Source organism: Eleutherodactylus coqui, chromosome 5 (genome assembly GCF_035609145.1).
Source record: "Eleutherodactylus coqui strain aEleCoq1 chromosome 5, aEleCoq1.hap1, whole genome shotgun sequence".
NCBI classification, from domain to species: Eukaryota; Metazoa; Chordata; class Amphibia; order Anura; family Eleutherodactylidae; genus Eleutherodactylus; species Eleutherodactylus coqui.
In genome coordinates, this window is record NC_089841.1 from 194747236 (window position 1) to 194767910 (window position 20675).

General features: G+C 41.0%; 1 protein-coding gene and 1 gene segment (V, D, J or C); both read left to right on the plus strand.

Moving 5' to 3' along the window:
- LOC136628917 (Ig mu chain C region-like) overlaps nucleotides 1-20675 on the plus strand; it is a 392658-nt gene that overhangs the window by 265163 nt on the left and 106820 nt on the right.
- The window catches only part of LOC136627200 (uncharacterized), a 60053-nt gene that overhangs the window by 1854 nt on the left and 37524 nt on the right, over nucleotides 1-20675 (plus strand). The window contains exons 3-6 of the mRNA XM_066602131.1: nucleotides 2706-3035; nucleotides 5827-6138; nucleotides 10038-10349; nucleotides 12009-12182. Coding sequence (XP_066458228.1) covers nucleotides 2706-3035; nucleotides 5827-6138; nucleotides 10038-10349; nucleotides 12009-12182 — 1128 coding nt within the window. The remainder of the gene's footprint in view (nucleotides 1-2705; nucleotides 3036-5826; nucleotides 6139-10037; nucleotides 10350-12008; nucleotides 12183-20675) is intronic.

Here is a 20675-nt window from a genome sequence, read left to right on the forward strand (position 1 = left end):
GAAATCCTGCGAGATTTCCGCAAAGAAATGCAAGGCCATGGGTTTTGGAGCGGCTTCGCTGCCTGCATAACTCTGCGGCCATCTCTCCCCACAAAGAAAAGAAAGGTGGCTGTGGAAACAGGGAAAAAATTGACATGCCATGTCTTTGAATTCCACGTGGCATGTCAATTTCAGCGCGGCTTGACGCAAATCTTGCCACTTTGCTGGCTAATCCTGGGATAAAAAGTCAAAGGCGGAATTTCTGTGCACAGAGGTTTTTCCACCCAAAATATTGGATATAATGAAATGCGGACCGTAATTATAAACATAATTATAACTCTTTAGTGATGGCCCCAATTTATGCCCTAAAGACCAAACTATTTTTTTGAGTTTTTTTTGTTGTTGAATTCCTAAAGCCATACATTTTAACTTTTTCCATTGGCATAGCCATATGAGGGCTTATTTTTTTGCGGAGAAGTTGTACTTTTTAATTACATCATTTTGGGGTAGAGGCAACGCATGGTGTAAATTTTATTACATTTTTTCGAGAGAGAGGGAGTTTGGGAAGAAAAAGAAATTTCACCATGATTATTTTAATTTCATCTTTACTGCGTTCAGCGCGCAGAATAAATAATGTGATTACATTATTCTCTGGGTCAGCATGATTCCGGTGATATGAGGTTTATACAGTTTTTTTTATGTTTTGCTATTTTTGTATACTAAAAACTTTTTTTTAAAAAGAATTTATTATTGTGTCGCCACAATATACTCCGATATACAATATTAGGTGGTTTTGCTATGTTTTTTGTTATCATTTTCACAGTGTGTACTAACTTTTGTTGTGGGTCATTATGAACGCAGCGATACCAAATTTGCAAAAACATTTTTTTTCTTTTTATATAATAGTGGGAAAAGTGTAGATTTGACATTTTATCCTTTTTATATTTTTTCCTTTTTTTTTTTACACTTTTTTAACGATTTATTTTTGTCCCACTATGAGACTTTAATATCTCTACCTATAATCCTTCTATACTTCAGTCTAGTAGCATATCATATTGCCTATGAAGTTCAGCCATAGGCTAAACATCATAGGCCATCAGACATGGCCATCTTCAAGTCTCTGTGTGCTATGGCAACCCATCAAGGCCCCCTGTATTCACATCTTGGGGGTCCAGTGGGTCAAAGAAGAAGCTCCCTCCCTCTGTTAGCCTTTTACATGCCACAATTACATTGGACACAACATGTAAAGGGTTAAACAGCGGGGATTTGTAGTTTCTCCAAACCCTGCTGTTTGAGCAAATGCCAGGCTGTCATACAACAGCCAAGCACCCACTTTCCCTGTCATGGGGGATCAGTGTCAAGCATCTGATGCATCACCATAACAAGGTGCTTGCATTAGAATAAGGTCTCTTAAGAGCCACCACAAAAAGCTGTATGGGTGGTCACTAAAGTGTTAAAAATGTTTCTAACGCCAGATATTTCAGGAATAATGTTAGAATAGTATCTCTTGCTGTTTCTATTCTGTGTCCACCTCAGTAAATGTTCCAAGGTGGTCACACATGCTCAGATTTGCTTCTCTCTGCTCCACTGGGTATGTGAAAGGATCCCTGGTGTCGTGAGCTTCTGAAGTTGCTACATCTTCTCTGTAAGAGGAAATATACAGCAAGTGGTAAACAAGTGAGACAGTGATGATGCAGGTGTTCAGCATCTCCCTTGAGAAGTAACTGTATGACATGTACACACAATAAAAACAGTGAGTGACCCTATTCTAATATTAGTCTTGGCATATCTGGGGCTAAAAATATTCTTTTAATAAAAATATTCATAATTATGGCCTAGTTTAGAAACAATATTTTTTGCAGCACAATCCCTTTAGTAATGTAAGAAATATGTGTTAATTAGAACCTTCAAGCATGACTTTAGCATGAATAAATGGATATGACATCTAAACAATACATAATTAAGGAAAATGATTTGCTGTAGTGCATAAAATGTAAATGCAGATTTACATAGAGGTTGTTTCTTATGCTCCCACCTATAACCACCAAACCACTAGAACAAGTCCTATGCTGATAGTGAGCCACCATGCAATATGGATATTATGGATATAGTAATAGTATCACATACATTCCACTGGTAGGTTAAAGGGATTATCCAGGATTTTTAAAAAGTACCCTAACAGTAGCAAGTGGCATGAATAAATAAAACAACCAGAACTCAACTTTTAGAATTCAGCAGTTTTCCATCTGTCTAGTTGTCCCTTCTGTTTTCTTTTAAACTTTTTTGCAGTGATGACATCACCCAAATCCATATGACCACTGCAACCAATCACTGGACTCTGGTCTCATACCAAACATGCAAATAACACTATTGAGGCAAGTGATTGGTTATAGGGGTCACGTGGATATGTGGCATATCATTGCTGCAGTTAAAGTAAAGAAGACTAGTGGGATACTGCTGGTGCGGTGGTGCTGGAATGGCAGGGGATTTAAAAAGTGAGTTATGGTAAATTTTTAAAATTGTTTTATTCCATTTGCTGTTATTAGGGCACTTAAAAAATCACAGACAACCCCTTTATAACATGCCAGGGAAAGCATTGCAGCTGTATAAGTATGTGAGAGGGCATCCTCCCATCAGGATATGGAATATTTGACTATATTTACATCTAAAATGTTGTCTCCTATGCTTACATAGTTCTCTAGGAACATTTTTTTCTTCTCTTCCAGGTTGCAAAAGTAACCAAACTGAGATATTCATATATCCCCACACTGAGATTCTGATGCCTCCTTTGGATGATAGCATAGAGGCAGACATACTTCTAGTTTGTTTTCTGTCTGACTTTAAACCCCAAGAAATTCAGGTATCTTGGCTTAAAAATGACGTGAAGCTTGCTTCAGGGTTCACTAAGTTTAATGTCCTCCGTGGTGACAATGAATTATTTTCTGGAACAATTAAACTGAATGTCAGCAGAAAAAGTTGGAATGATGGAGACAGATACACATGTGAGGTAACGATGAATGGACAGAACTTCACGCATAACGCTAGCAAATCTTCAGGTAAAACCACAATACTATTTCTATGTACAGAAATGTAGTTATGCATATGTGTCAATTTAAAGAACTGATACTCCATGTGGAGTTTAAGAAAATTATCATATCGTCTTGTGTTTAATATGCTGAATCATTGGTGACAATGTCAAGCTCACTTCTAAACAAATTGGGTCCAATAGTTAGAGAATCTAAAAAAATATCACTTTGTAATATATCTTAAAGGAGTTCCCGAGACTTTGTGAGAAAGTGAAGTTTAGCTTTAACCATAGAGTTACCCTTTTCAGGCTACAGCAAGATAAATGCCGAGATTATTAGTTTACGTGCAATGAGAAAAAAGTTATGAAACAGTTATAATGCCAGTAAAACACAATAACAATACCGCAGTTAAGGGCAATTTACACGGGATGATAAATGTTCAAATTCCCGCCCTCCTGCGGCAATCGGAATGATAGTCATACTGTGTAAATGCATGAAGCAACTGAATGACGGAACGAGAGTTGTTCAGTTTAAACACCAGTCATTCACTTCTGTTTGAACATCTGTTTAAAGTGAATGGAGATGAGCGGGGTGATAACACTCCCCGACCACTCCACCTTCATGCTGGCAGCACTTTCAGCAATGCTAGTGATACTCGCTCCTGTGTAACAGCACAGGAGCAAGCATTACTGGGACTTGCTGTTGGGCATCGTTTGCCTGACAGCTCATCCTGTCTAAATGGGAACACTTCACCACTCACACATCTGTAAGTTAGGAGCACCGTTTGAATAAACTTGACAAGGCTCAACTCCGATTAATGTCATGGTAATTGTCCATTCCTGACTGCTCTAACCCAGAATTTGCACTACTGTCCAAATAACTAATGTTCACATACTCGCTGAAGTCCCTATACAGATTCACAGTAGGCCTGCAGACTGACTGTTTTGTCTTTAGTGGTGTGCTCACCTACAGCTTTTAAGGAAGCTGCCTCACTTATGATCCGATGTCGACAAACTCCTTGATGTCCTCTTTAGGTCTAGTTCAGTGTGCTCTGTAGCACAGTTGAACACTCGCTTTCAGCACGCAGTCCCAATATTGACATAGGTAGAAATTAGTAAAGCATAAAATGTAGTCCAGATAAATAATAAATGTGAGTATAAATGGACCCAAAGAATGAAAAATAAAAACTAAAGCAAAACATTCTAATAAATGTTTTCATAAAATACCAGTATCATACCGTGTTTCTCCGAAAATAAGACCCAGTCTTATATTAATTTTTGTCCCAAAAGAGGCACTAAGTCTTATTTTCGGGGAAGGTCTTATTATACCTACCTAGCAGGCTTGGTCGAGGTCCCTCCTGCTGCTCTCCGTACCTCTGGTGCACTGCCCATAGTATTCGGGTCACTCATACATCACTTCCTGGTTACGGGATTCATAAATACCGCCTCCATGAAGCAATGGTTGTGATTGGTTCTTCGACCGCTGCTCAGCCAATCAATGCAATCCTGAATGAACCAATGCAATGGCTGTCATTGGTTTATCCAGTGCTGCATTGAATAGCTGAGCAGCGGTGGAGGAACCAATCAACAGCCATCGTGTTGTAGCTGCAGGATTTATGAATTGGCTGAGCTGTGGCCAATCACAACCTTCACATTGGTTTATTCAGCGTTGCATTGATTAGCTGAACAGTGGTCAAAGAACTAATCACAGCCATTGCTATCTGGAGGTGGGATTTATGAATCCTGTAACTAGGAAGTGATGTTGTACGAGCAGCTGAGGACTGCGGGAACCACGCCGAACCTCTAGAGATCAGCGGGAGGGACCTGGACCGAGCCTGCTAGGTAATGTATTCTTTTTTTAATGTAGTGTAACTAGGGCTTATTTTCAGGGTAGGGCTTATATTTCAAGCCCTTCCGAAAATTAGGCTTGGGCTTATTTTCGAGGTAGGTCTTATTTTCAGGGAAACAGGGTAATAATAATGGGAAATAGTTTTGGTTGACTGCTAGTTTTACAGGTAAAAGAGTAATTTTGTTAATAATTTGCAACCACATATCACATAGTATACCAACAACTTGCCCATAACACCTACTGATTTTATGGGAAACAGGTTAAAAAACAATATTTCAACAAGCAGCAATCTAAAATATATATGGGATCTGAAATATATAAAAGAAAATATATAAACGCTAGGAACATAAATAGTTACAGTATCTAAAAGATGAATCATAATATGTATTGTAACAAAATGATTTATGTCTATATAAATAATGTGAGGTGCACTGCCTGTAATATTGCATGCTGAAGAGATTGAATTAAGCATAGTTGTTAATAATCTGAAATATATTAAATAATGGTAAAAGCATGAATAGAATAATACTTTTCCTTTAATAAGGAAGGCTATGAAACCAGCCTTTGACAAGCCTCTTGTTGCCCCTTGCACAGGATAGACATGAACATTTGACACTGAGCTTTCACGCACATAAGATTAGGGGCTTAGTCACACGGGCGCATCCAGGCGCCGATGCGCCCATCTTCCTGCATGAAGAAGACGGCCGCACTGCAGGTGCGGTCGACTCTCCGCAGCGCCGGAAGAAAGAAAACATGACCGGCAATGGAGCCGGTCATGTGTTCTTTCTCCACACCTGCAGTGCGGCTGTCTTATCCTGGCGGAAGACGGGCGTATCGGCGCCTGGATGCGCCCGTGTGACTAAGCCCAAAATATATAGTAAGTTGTAGCTGAGGGATGTTTTACTTCAAAATTTAACAAAACTTTCTGGTATTTTCTGTCCATTTTATGCTTTATTTCTTTTTGTACATCTAGATAAAATCATTAACCCAAGGTCCCCAGATATTCTACTAGCTTTTGGAAGTAGTAATATGACAACAGGCACTATCCCATTGTTGTGCATCATTTCCAACTACTGGCCAAACAACATTAGCCTTGTGTGGTTAAAAAACGAACATAAATTAAATAACAAGGACACTGGGTTTACATCAATGAAGCTGGAAAATGGAATGTATTATGGAAACAGTTTGCTGAATGTGCCTATAGAAAGCTGGAACAAAGATACTTATTTATGTCATGTGACCCATGAAAACAAAAACTTCACCCAGGATACAAAAAAACCTCAAGGTATGAAGGCTTTCATGTAGTATTGGTTTTATAAAATATGTAGGAATGTATATGATAATGTTTCACTATACCAATAAGATAACAGCCCACAGTATGGTAATGCATAAGGTTCTGTTCACAGTGATGCAATGGTTCCATTGGGCTTTAGTTCTTTTTTCACATCTGGAATGGAGCAATTTTCAGTGCTATTCTCACCATAAGAAAATAAAACCTAAAGCACACAGAGGCATCATAGTTTGTGGTGCTTTAGCCAGCTACTCTGGGTTGTGGGTATTAACGTATTTGTTCAGGTTTTGACTCAGTGGAATCCATTGGGTAGTTTGAAAATGGATCTTTAAGACCTGCCGACAAGACCTTAATTCTTTATTCATTTATCCTTTATCTATCAATATATTTTTAAAGAATTTTAATTATATTCCCATCAGTAATAATAGGATGCAAAAGTCCTGAATGTACATAATGCTGTATGGCCAATTTCATCAAATGCCAACTGATATTTTTTAGGCAAAAACTGAACACAACAGATAGCGGAAAAAAGAAGGGTGATATATTAAGACTAAAGATGAGCGAACACCAAAATGTTCGGGTTCGCGTTATTCGAAACGAACTTCCCGCGATGTTCGGGTGTTCGTTTCGAATAACGAACCCCATTGAAGTCAATGGGCGACCGGAACATTTTTGTATTTCGCCGATGCTCGCTAAGGTTTTCATGTGTGAAAATCTTGGCAATTCAAGAAAATGATGGGAACGACACAGCAAGTTCTCCTCTGCCACAGCTGTAACAGCTGTGGCAGAGAAGAACGATGTTAGCCCATTGAATTCAATGGAGCCGTCAATACAGCCGACTCCACTGAATGCAATGGGCTGCCGGCGATCGCGGGATGAATTGTCGGAAAGGGGTTAAATATATAAGCCCTTTCCTGCAATTCATCCAGAAATGTGTAAAAATAAAAAATATATATATACTCACCTGGTGCCGACAGACGGAGTTCAGCGCGGCAGGCTGCAGTTCTCCTGAACTGCTCTGAACAGCTGTTAGTAGTATTCAGCAGCCGGGGATTTAAAATCCCCGCCTGCTGAATAAGATGCCTCTGAATGGTCACAGCCTGACCAATCAGAGGCCAGCCCTCACTCACACCCATTCATGAATTCATGAATGGGTGTGAGTGAGGGCTGGCCTCTGATTGGTCAGGCTGTGACCATTCAGAGGCATCTTATTCAGCAGGCGGGGATTTTAAATCCCCGGCTGCTGAATACTACTAACAGCTGTTCAGAGCAGTTCAGGAGAACTGCAGCCTGCCGCGCTGAACTCCGTCTGTCGGCACCAGGTGAGTATATATATATTTTTTATTTTTACACATTTCTGGATGAATTGCAGGAAAGGGCTTATATATTTAACCCCTTTCCGACAATTCATCCCGCGATCGCCGGCAGCCCATTGCATTCAGTGGAGTCGGCTGTATTGCCGGTTCCATTAAATTCAATTGGCAAACATCGTTCTTCTCTGTCACAGCTGTTACAGCTGTGGCAGAGGAGAAGGATTTGTCTTCTATATGTTCTCAATGGGGTTGGCGCTGCTGCCGCCGGCCCCATAGAGCGCATATAGACGAACATCCGAACATCGTGTGGTGTTCGTTACGAATAACGAACATCCCGAACACCCTAATATTCGCCCGAGCATCAAGCTCGGACGAGTACGTTCGCTCATCTCTAATTAAGACTATATTAAGGGAACAACAATACCATGGATGGCTATCCTATGTTAACTTTATTTCTGAAGTACAGGAAAACTAGGGAAGCCAGGGGGACCTATATAAGTAGCTTTCAAGAACATTTTGCCCAGAAAAGATTAAAGTATTTTCAGGCAATGCTGGTAAAGCTGATCATACAAATGAAAAAGCTGTTGGCCATATATGCATTTGGCCAACATCCATTTCTCCGAACTCCCCAATGCAGGTTCAGTCTAGGTGTGCAAGTTTATTTCAGAAGGGAAAATGATGTACAGTAGTTTTTCCCCCCCAAAATAAGACCCTGTCTAATTTTAATTTTTGCCCCAAAAGAGGCACTAGGTCTTATTTTCCAGAGGTCTTATTATACTTACCTAGAAGGCTCAGTCCGTGCTCTCTTGATGCTCTCTGAAGCTCCAGCATGCTTTCTGAAGTCCTCGGCCGCCCACAGAAGATCGCTTCCTGGTTACAGGATTCATGAATCCTACCTCAAGGAAGCGATGGCTGTGACTGGTTCTCAAACACTGCTCAACCAATCAATGCAGCGCTCAGTAAGCCAATCACGGCCATTGCATTGTGGAGGCTAGATTTATGAATTGTCTGAGCCATGGAATTGATTGGCCAATTCATAAATCCTGCCTCCACAATGCAATGGCTGTGATTGGTTCTCGAGTGCTGCTCAGCCAATCAATGCAGCTCTCTATGAATCAATCACAGCCATTGCATTGGTTCATTGAGTGCTGCATTGATTGGCTGAGCAGCGCTCGAGAACCAATCACAGCCATCACTTCCTGGAGGTGGGATTTATAAGTCCTGTAACCAGGAAGCAATCTTGTGTAGGCAGCCAAGGACGTCAGCAAGTGTGCTGGAGCTCCGGAGAGCAGTGGGAGGACCCGTACCGAGCCTGCTAGGTAATGTATTGCTTTTCTTTTGTAATGCAGCTTGGGCTTATTTTTTTAATTGAAAATCCTGAAAAATCAGGGTAGGGCTTATTTTTGGGGTAGGTCTTATTTTCATGGAAACAGGGTATATAGACACTTTCTCAATGCAGAACAAAGGATTGGGTGTGTTAACATGCTGGATGTTTCCTTCTTTTCCCCAAATTAGCTGCCCTATGGACATAATATTTATGGCTAATTCAAATTGATGGTCGATTCCGTATGTTTTACCAAAATTCTTTGGTCCATGAGCTATGTCTGGTATTGCAGTGCATAACTATTTACTTCAGATGCAATACTGCACAAAGCTTATGCATTACAGTAGCACTGTTTCTACTGTTTCTAAAAAAAATGTTGACACTTTTCCAAATCTCAGACAACTCCTTTGATTTCAATATCTAATGTATATAGCTAGTTTAATCCCTTCTGGTCCGATGACATGCTGGGAAAGGGAGGTGATTTCCGTAAAATGATGTATATGTACATGGCGCAAGCTCAGGAGCTGAGTCTGAGTCATGTTGTCCCTTCCACAGCATAGATAAGAACATTTGGCACTGAGCTTCTTCATATTTAAGAACAAATAAAATATATACTAAGTTGTAGCTGAGGGATGTTTTACTTCAAAATCTAACAAAGCTTTCTGGTGTGAGAGATATAGTTTGGTTCACTGACATTGGTTCACTCTGCAGATCCCTTTAAGGCCTTTAGAGAAGAACACACTGCCCTGGTCATGAACTATGTACTGACTTAGCATGTCACGCACACTAGCAATTAGTACAAGGATGTTTGTGTTTGAAATTATCTTTATCATGGCGTCAGGATGCGTTGAAATTGTGGAGTGCGTAGGGGTTATCCTTTAATTGTGCAGTTTCTCGGCATCTGTGAATTCCAAGGTTTCTATGTCAAGTGTGATATTTTGAGCTTGGGAAACTTATTTCTTTGCCAATAATGTATACACCCATATGTCTCACCTATACCTTATTTGAATATGCCTTCCCTCATCTATATGTTAATTACGTCTTTCCTGTGTACTCAATAAAACTTGGGTGCCTGGCTCGCCAAGCTCTCACTGCCATTAACTACATTCAGATGTAGTCTCTGAGTTCTGGTTAAGGGTAAAGTCGCTAGTGACTCTTATACTTCATTTTACCTGATTTAGGTGTACTTCTTTAGAACTTCTTTAACACTGGTATTTTCTGTCCATTTTATGCTTTATTTATTTTTCTGCTTCTAGAGAAAATCATTAACCCAAGGTCCCCAGACATTCTAACAGCTTTTGGAAGTAGTAATATGACAACAGGCACTATCCCATTGTTGTGCATCATTTCCAACTACTGGCCAAAGAACATTAGCCTTGTGTGGTTAAAAAACGGACATAAGTTAGATAACAAGGACACTGGGTTTACATCAATGAAGCAGGAAAATGGAATGTATTCTGGAAACAGTTTGCTGAATGTGCCTATGGAAAGCTGGAACAAAGATACTTATTTATGTCATGTGACCCATCAAAACAAAAACTTCACCCAGGGTGTAGAAAAACCTCAAGGTATGGAGGCTTTCATGTAGTATTAATTTTATAAAATATGTAGGAATGTATATGATAATGTTTCACTATACCAATAAGATAAAAGCCCACAGTATGGTAATGCATAAGGTTCTGTTCACAGTGATGCAATGGTTCCATTGGGCCTTAGTTCTTTTTCACATCAGGAATAGAGCAATTTTCAGTGCTGGTCTCACCATAAGAAAATAAAACCTAAAGCACACAGAGGCATCATAGTTTGTGGTGGTTTAGCCATCTTTTCCTACTCTGGGTAGTAAGTATGATGGCTTATTCTGGCGTGCGTATATCAGCTGGGTTTTCACGCCCGACCGATATATGCTGTCCCTCTCTGCAGGGAAAGGAGGTGGGCTGAGCCGGGAGCAGTGTACTGAGCTCCCACCTCCTCTCCGCCCCTAGCCACTGTTTGCAATGGGAGGGGTGGAATGGGGTGGGTCTAAGTTCTGCCCCGCCCATTGCAAATAGTGGCAAAGGTGGAGAGAGGGTGGAGAGAGGGCGGGATCTCAGTGCACTGTTCCCAGCCCAGCCCACCTCCTCCACCTGCAGAGAGAGACAGCATACAGTGTCCGGGCGTAAAAACCCAGCCGATATACGCAAGTCGGATTAAGCTCTTAACATGTTCGTTCAGCCTTTGGCTCAGTGGAATCCATTGGGTAGTTTGAAAATGGATCTGTCAGACCTGCCAACAAGCACTTCATTTTTTATTCATTTATCCTTTATGGGTCAATATATTTTAAAATTACTTTAACTATATTTCCATCAGTAATAATAGGATGCAAAAGTCATGAATATACATAATTTTGTATGGCCAATTTTAGCAAATGCCAACTCATATTTTTTAGTTAAAAAATGAACACAATTGACAGCGGAACGGAGCAGAGTGATATATTAGGACTATATTAAGGGAACAACAATAGCATGGCTGGCTGTCTTGTATTAAGTTTATTCTGAAATATTTTATAATAAAATAATCTAAATAATAAAACCCCAAAACATATTTGGCATCGATGCGTCCATAAAAGCTGATGTATCACAGTGACGCATTATTTACTCCGCACAATGAACATCGCCAGAAAAAATAAATAAACATCCGCAGAATTAGTCACCCAGTCTGCAAGAAAAATGTAATAAAAAGCAATCAAAAGTCGTATGCACTCCAAAATGGTACCAATAGAAACTATAGGATGTCCCACTAAAAACGAGCCCCCCAACTGTTGCCTTATACACCGGGAATATGGTGTAAAAAAAAAAAAACAATACTCACCTTCCCCGGCGTTCTGCGGCGCTGCTGCAGGCTGTCGCACCCTCCTTGTCCCCGACAGAGCATTGCTTTCTGGATGCGGGGCTTGAAATCCCAACCTCCAGAAAGACGGCGTCAGCCAATCACAGCCATTCGATCTTTAGTATATGTTCTTAATGGGGTTGGCTCTGCTGCCGCCGGCCCCATTGAGCGCATGTACAAGAAAAAACGATTTGCGCATCTTTGTGTCATATAATTTTCGGCACATCCACATAAAAAATGTCCATGTGACCGATCCCATTGCAAAGCATTGGGTATATATAGACGCAGATTGCAAGCGCATCTGCAAATCGGTCAAAAAAACGCCTGTGTGACTAAGCCCTCACAATGTATTATGTTTACAGATGGATACTTGCCTACATGTATACCAAATGTCTATGAAGATGATGGTGGGGAAGAGCTGCAGGAGCTGGAAGAGATCAACAATATGTGGACAACAACATCTACTTTTATTGTTCTGTTCTTGGTAACATTAATCTACAGCAGCTGTGTCACATTTGTCAAGGTACATAAAGATAGTTAGTTGCTAGTGTGTATTTTTAAAGGGCATGAATGAACAGCTAAGGGCTATGTGTCATTGGCTGAGCGTTCAGCCAATAGCTAAGCACTAGCTGCTATAGGCTGAGCCCTCAACCAATCAGCACAGCCCTTTCAGGAGGCGGGGATTTTTAAATCCCCGCCTGCTGAAAAGCTTAATAGCAGTACAGGGGAGCCAGCCGAAGGACGCGCCTGAGCGCCGGAGAGGTGAGTATTTTTTATTTATTTATTTTACACTTATTGCTGATTATCGGGGAAGGGCTTATATTTCAAGCCCTTCCCCCATAATCATACTGCGGGGCTCGGCAGAAACCATTGCTTTCAATGGGATCAGCAGCAGTGCCGATCCCGTTGAAAGCAATGGGATAGAAAGCCGTGGACTTCTGCCACAGCTGTGACAGCTGTAGCAGAGGATTACTTCATCCCCGGGGTCCCCGCGGGGATGAAGAAAACTCCTGCCACAGCTGTGACAGCTGTGGCAGAAGTCCCTGGCATTCTCCATCTCTTTTCAACGGGGCTAGCGCTGCTGCCGCTGGCCCCATTGAAAAGACTGGCGATTTCCCAGCATGATGCTGATATTCCGGCGTGATGCCGGGTTTTTTTTCGCACTGCACTGCAAAACTTTAGCTTTACTCTCACAGCGCAGTGGAGAAAAAAACGCCAATCGGTGTCCACCCTAAGAGTGGGTTCACACGAGCGTGTTTTTGTGCGTACATACACTACCGTTCAAAAGTTTGGGGTCACATTGAAATGTCCTTATTTTTGAAGGAAAAGCACTGTACTTTTCAATGAAGATAACTTTAAACTAGTCCTAACTTTAAACAAATGCACTCTATACATTGCTAATGTGGTAAATGACTATTCTAGCTGCAAATGTCTGTTTTTTTGTGCAATATCTACAAAGGTGTATAGAGGCCCATTTCCAGCAACTATCACTCCAGTGTTCTAATGGTACAATGTGTTTGCTCATTGGCTCAGAAGGTTAATTGATGATTAGAAAACCCTTGTGCAATCATGTTCACACATCTGAAAACAGTCTAGCTCGTTACAGAAGCTACAAAACTGACCTTCCTGTGAGCAGATTGAGTTTCTGGAGCATCACATTTGTGGGGTCAATTAAACGCTCAAAATGGCCAGAAAAAGAGAACTTTCATCTGAAACTCGACAGTCTATTCTTGTTCTTAGAAATGAAGGCTATTCCATGCAAGAAATTGCTAAGAAATTGAAGATTTCCTACAACGGTGTGTACTACTCCCTTCAGAGGACAGCACAAACAGGCTCTAACCAGAGTAGAAAAAGAAGTGGGAGGCCGCGTTGCACAACTAAGCAAGAAGATAAGCACATTAGAGTCTCTAGTTTGAGAAACAGACGCCTCACAGGTACCCAACTGGCATCTTCATTAAATAGTACCCGCAAAACACCAGTGTCAACATCTACAGTGAAGAGGCCGCTGCGGGATTTTGGGCTTCAGGGCAGAGTGGCAAAGAAAAAGCCATATCTGAGACTGGCCAATAAAAGAAAAAGATTAAGATGGGCAAAAGAACACAGACATTGGACAGAGGAAGACTGGAAAAAAGTGTTGTGGACGGATGAATCCAAGTTTGAGGTGTTTGGATCACAAAGAAGAACGTTTGTGAGACGCAGAACAAATGAAAAGATGCTGGAAGAATGCCTGACGCCATCTGTTAAGCATGGTGGAGGTAATGTGATGGTCTGGGGTTGCTTTGGTGCTGGTAAGGTGGGAGATTTGTACAGGGTAAAAGGGATTCTGAATAAGGAAGGCTATCACTCCATTTTGCAACGCCATGCCATACCCAGTGGACAGCGCTTGATTGGAACCAATTTCATCCTACAACAGGGCAATGACCCTAAACACACCTCCAAATTGTGCAAGAACTATTTACAGCAGAAGCAGGCAGCTGGTATTCTATCGGTAATGGAGTGGCCAGCGCAGTCACCAGATCTGAACCCCATTGAGCTGTTGTGGGAGCAGCTTGACCGTATGGTACGCCAGAAGTGCCCATCCAACCAATCCAACTTGTGGGAGATGCTTCTAGAAGCGTGGGGTGCAATTTCTCAAGCTTACCTCAACAAATTAACAGCTAGAATATCAAAGGTGTGCAATGCTGTAATTGCTGCAAAAGGAGGATTCTTTGACGAAAGCAAAGTTTGATGTAAAAACAATGTTATTTCAAATACAAATCATTATTTCTAACCTTGTCAATGTCTTGACTCTATTTTCTATTCATTTCACAACGCATGGTGGTGAATAAGTGTGACTTTTCATGGAAAACACAAAATTGTTTGGGTGACCCCAAACTTTTGAACGGTAGTGTACGCACGCACAAAAACACGCTTCTATTTGGAACAATGCATTCCCTATGGTGTGTGCACATGTCCGTACTTTGCAGGTGCGTGCCTGCAAAGATAGGACATGCATGCACCATAGGGAATGCACGCATTGTTTTCAATGGAGCCACGGCTGCTGCCGGCAATGGTCTGCTGGAACCCCTGCATTCTTTTTCAGGGAAGGGCTTTACATATAAGCTCTTCCCTGAAAAAGAAAAATTATAGTGTAAAAAAGAAAAAAATGCAGGCATTCTCTTCAATGGAGCCACTGCAATGGAGACAAACTGCAATGGCAGCCCTGGGAGCTTTCAGAAAGCCCCCGGCTGCAATGGCAACCAAACGGCACCTTGTGACCTCATTGCGGGCTTTCGGTTTGAGACACACAGAATTTGGGGAAATCATATTTAAATTAGGCTACAGTACTTTGATATCCTATTACTAGCATAAAAAGCCATGAAACTGCTTTCAGTTAACAACTGCCTGCCTGCTTGCTGATGGCATCCAGATAGCAACAGGAGTTTTAAAAACTGAATAACAAATAGTTTTTTGTATTTTTTTAGATGAGAATATATGCATTAAACATTTACGACTATAGCATACATTCACACATTTTTACACACACATGGATTTAATCCGGTGAAAAATGATGTTTTTTCTCTTGCATGTACAATTTACCTTTCTTTCATTCGGACTTACTAACTAAATAATATTCTTGTTTTAGGTCAAATGAATGACAGAGTCTGCTTATCAATCCTCTTTACAGAAGAAATGATTCACTAATCTGATTATATTACTATTACTATATCTATTGAACAAGCTATGAATATGTCAATAACACCCAGAGGCGTAGCTTGAAGCTCCTGGGCCCCAATGCAAAACCTGGAACGGGGCCCCAAACTATAATGCTTTATTCATAGTACTGGGCTTCCTATATGGAGAAGAAAGGCCTTATGGGCCCCCAAGGCTCCTGGGGCCGGGTGCAACCGCATCCCCTGCATCCTCTATAGTTATGCCCCTGATAACACCGTTGATATATCCCTGACCTCATATTTAGAAAGACTGCAAGGCAATAAAACAGCACTAACAAGCACTGGAGAGACAAGAAAACTCGTATTTTCAAAACCACCTATTTAGATATGGCAAGAAGTAATGGCAGGGATTGGCAATGAAATGTATCCCTCTAATACTCTTGAGAACTGGCTTGCTGGCCATTTATGATCATTCTGCTAGTTCAATTCAACAACATGAGATCATTTCTTCAAATACGGTTATTATATGGCTGTCTCTTCCTCATTTTGAGTGGCAGAGATAATGTTATTGCCTTAGACTTGTTGCTTGACATATGTCATGGTGAGCTATGCCAATATTGATGCTTCTGCTTTTTATTGAGTCAATGGTTTTAATTAGTATTGCATTTTAAACGACAAATGGGATGTGGTTTGTATAAAGGAAATGTATCACCTATATTTTTGTACTAATTAAAACCAGATGCTGAAAAATAATCTTATCTTCTAATTTATCTCTATTTTCTAATTGTAGACTTTTTAATTCTATTTTCTTTATGAAATCTGTGGGAAAACATCTTGTCTGAGCTGCTGTTATTGTCATTGAGAGATAAGCTTTGCAACAGCCACAAGGCAACAACCTGTAAACTGGAGACTTTTATGGGGGAGTGTTCTATACAGGATCTGTGACCTGTGCAGAGGTCACTGTGCTGGGAGGGGGAGGAGGTGAGCTGCCACCATCACTTATGGCCCGTTTACATGCAACAATTGTCATTCAAAATTCATTCAAAAGTGAGAAATAATTGTTATGTGTAAAAGTGAAACTATTGTGCACTATTCATTCACTTGTTGCTAATTAATTTGCTCCACATTAGGTTTAAACAGCAGTTGTTCAGTCATTCAGCTGTTCAAACAACTTGAGAGGAAGGGTGATTGTTTGCCCAGCTAAACACAATGACTCATTCAAAAGCCAATCCACATACTGTCACATTAGACAATGGAATTTTCTTCACACTAATTAAAAATCATCCACTTAGAGATACTCTTGACATATACACCCTAAGCAAACAATTGTCCACCTATCTTATCCTATCTATATCCACTTTGCATATAAACATTACCAACCCAGCAGACAAAAGAAATGTCGATGATTTCAAACGATTATCTTTAAGTGTAAACACTCATCATTTGAAAGTAAAAAAAGTCATTGAGCTGTTTGCCCTCATTATTTTTCAAAGGTATTTATTGAAAGAGATTTTAAACTGCTGGCAACTTCCCTGCCGCATAGACCCCACGGAGGGGGCGAGAATTTGGGCGAAACAACAGGAATTCTTGGCAAAGAATGAGTCAGTTAACTCTAAAATAAACAGTTGTAAACTTGTATAAACTTGTACAAATTCAAAATTAACATTGTACAGGGTGGAAAATGGGAGGGGAAAAAGGGGGCTGGGGTGGGGCAAAGATCCGGGCCCAATGGTACAGTACAATATAACCTCTGATCCGGTGTATTACAACAAGTCGGGGTGGTGCATTTCTAGCCTCTTATTCTTCCATCTCTCACATAGTTTAATCATTTATTTTTATTTTTCATGACATTCTTAAGGTACCAATGGTCAGTAACATAGTTAGAGTTGCAGGTGGTACCTTAGGTTAGGAATATTGAAAAAAGTGATCCACGGATCCCAGATTATCTCAAATTGTGCCATTCTGTCTTGTCATTTGGCAGCCAACCTCTCGTTCAGGAGTGTTCTGTTAATTCGGGTAATGAGGGAATTGAAAGAAAGATGCAATTCACGCCAATTCTGGGCAATATGGATACGAACCATATTGCAACACCTCTAAGGAACTAACTTGCCTTCTATTTTTGCTTAGACTCTCACTGCAATAGCACCATCTTTCTACCGTCAAAGAGGTATTTAAGTCTGATTCTCATTGGTTCATGAAAGGCAGTTTGTCTTGTTCTGTTGTATTCAATGTGTTATAGAGATGCGACACCGTGCCTGGGTAAGTTGGATAATATCTGCAGAGTGCCTCTAGTCGATTCCCCCATAGTCCATAATACTCCATAATGATAAAGTGATAATAGAATGTTAGAAATCTCTGTAACTTAAAAAAAAATAACAACTGATACTTCACATTGACATAAGTATTCAGACGCTTTGGTATGACACTTGAAGTTAATATCTGGCGGCCTGCTATTTCTCTAGATCATATTTGAGATGTTTCTACGTCTTGATTGTAGTCCACCTGTCGTCAATTCAGTTGATTGGGCATAAGTTTAAAAGACACATGCCTGTCTATAGAAGGTCTCACAGCTTGCAATGCATATCAGAGCCAAAACCAAGCCATGAGAAAAGAACTGCTTGTAGAGCTCAGAGACAAGATTGTGTGGAGACACAGATCTGGAGAAGGCTACAAAAACATTTCTGCTGTACTGAAAGTTTACAAGAGCACAGTGGCATCCATGATACTTAAAGGGAAGAAGTGTTGATCATCCAGGGCTCTTCCTAGAGCCGACCAACCCACCAAACTAAGAAATCAGAGGAGAAAGGCTTGGTTAGAGAGGCAATCAAGAACTAAGTGGTCACTCTGACTGAGTTCTAAAGATCCTGTATGCAGATTGAAGAAACGTCCAGAAAGCCAACCACCACCGCAGCACTACAGCAATCTGGGCTTTATGGCAGAGTGGCGAGAAAGAAGCTTCTTCTTAGTAAAAGACACATGAAAGCCCACTTGGAATCTGAAAAAAAAAACACTTAAAGCACTCTAAGGCCTTAGTCACACGGGTGATTTTTCCCGCGATTTGCGGATCGCATGACGGATGCGCATCCGCAAATCGCGTGACCGGGGCCCAAAAATCACCTGAAAATCTGCTCCTAGCCACGTTTCATTAGAAACGGGCCGGAGCTGTCCAGCGCATTGCATTCAATGGAGCCGGCAATACAGCCGGCTCCATTGAAAGCAATGCGCTGCGGGCGAGCGCGGGATGAATTGTCGGGAAGGGCTTAAATATATAAGCCCTTCCCTGCAATTCATCCAGAAATGTGTTAAAATAAAAAATATATATATACTCACCATGTTCCGGCAGACGGAGTTCAGCGCGGCCGGCCTGCAGTGGGTGTGAAGGGGGTGTGAGTCAGAGCTGCCCATGATTGGCTCAGCGCTGAGCCAATCAGAGGCAGCTCTCACTCACACCCATTCATGAATTTATGTAAGTTGACACATAGTGTAGATTTGTTGGCCCAATCAAAAGTGGAAAACCACTGAACTATAGAAAGATTTTCCCGCAAATCTCTTTCCTAAATTAAAAGTCAAGCTTTTTTGGAGTCCCTCATATCTCCTGACAATGGATTATAAAACATGTGTACAAGAAAATTAGAGGTTGCTTGGGAATTAAATAAATAATATATACCGTTTAAAAGAAATTGGAAACTCCAGCAAGTGGGAGGTTTTCAAAAAGGAACAAATTTAGGTATATGTATAAGAGTCTTTAACTCGAATGAGTATCACGCCGTGTTCGACCCCGCCCCAGTTTTTGGCCCCTCCCCACTGTGACGTGCCTGTTTTGGCCCCTCCCCGCCGTGACGCAGCGCGCGTCATTGGCCAATTTTTTGTCTGGCAGGGGGGAAAGAGATAGAGCGAAAGAGAGAGAGAGAAAACCAAGAAAAAAAAAAAGCTCGGGACCTGGTGTCCCACGTACAAAAATGCTTGAGTCTCCCATTGTAGTCAATGGGGTTCGTTACTCGAGTAGAGCTCTCGAATTTCCCGAAAAGCTCGACTCGAATAACGCGGACCCGAGCATTTGGGTGCTCGCTCATCTCTAATCAAATCACATATGATTATCTTGGCTGTGTGAAACTAGACTAAAGCTGAGAACGTTTTGGTTTCTCCATCACACATCATATCAGTAGTACCCAAGTTTCCAGAATCTTTAGAGACGGGCAGGCAGGTACTCGCATAAAGCACTACTCGCTCGAGTAGTTTGCCTTAGCAAGTACGCTCGCTCATCTCTAATAAAAACATGATGTTATTCGCATACCTTCAGAATCAATGTTGACGGTGAGCCAACACTACACACACAGGGAACTGCGTACATTACAAATTGTAGAAGCGTGCACCTGAAGTGATGTTACACGTCACAAACTAGAAGTGATGCACACTTGTATTAAATGACCGTAATAAAAAAAAAAAAATCAGTTGTCTTTCTATAGCATCTTTTGTTGAGGAGGCAGAAAAATACTGAACTTCAGAAAGGTGAAGTTCAATCAGCTTACTGATGTCGTTACCCTAAGACTGCAGTGTCTTAGACTAATGATACATAATAATGCACAGTGTGCATCAAGCAGTCAGAAAAGCGATTTGGCATCTTTGTTTGTCCAGCCCCAGAGGATTGCTTTAACTGCACTCTAAAACCTTAGTAATGTGACTAATTTTAGTCTTAAAAACTAGTAAATGTTTTCCCTGAATTACTGTTGGGGGGGGGGGGGGGGTGGCACCAGACCAGCAGTCTTATTTGTGTGTTATGGCTTAATAAGAGGTATGAGACATCTATAGCACAGATAAGACTGCTGGCCTGGCCCACCCCCAACCTCCCAACATTAATTCAGGGACCATAAACTTTCACTCTCTTATCAGTGTCTAGTTAAAAATGTTTGTGTACCTGTTGCAGTATTCCTGGGCTGGCAATCCCTCAACAGTAATTCAGGGGGCAATAAGGGCAATAAACTTTTACTCCCTTATCAGTGCCTAGTTAAAAATATTTGTCTCTGTTGCAGCATTCCTTTTAAGTGCAAACCAATCACATCCATGTCTGTGCCTTGTCATATGTACGTGTGTCATAAGTATGTATAAATATTCATGCCTCTACGGATCTATTCCATTCTAGCTTGAAAAAGAACCCGAGAGGTATGCAAGCTCGCTATAACATCATGTATTTTCGTTAGCCATTAAAAGGTATCATATCTACAAGATTACGTGGTTGCTCTTGCTGGGAACAATCACATCTTGGTTTCCTCCAGACATGACACTTAGAATTGAAGCCGAAAAGTTAAATCTTAGTTTCATCAGTCCAGAAAATCATGTTTCTCACAGTCTTAGGCCTCAGTCAGACGGGCGTTTTTT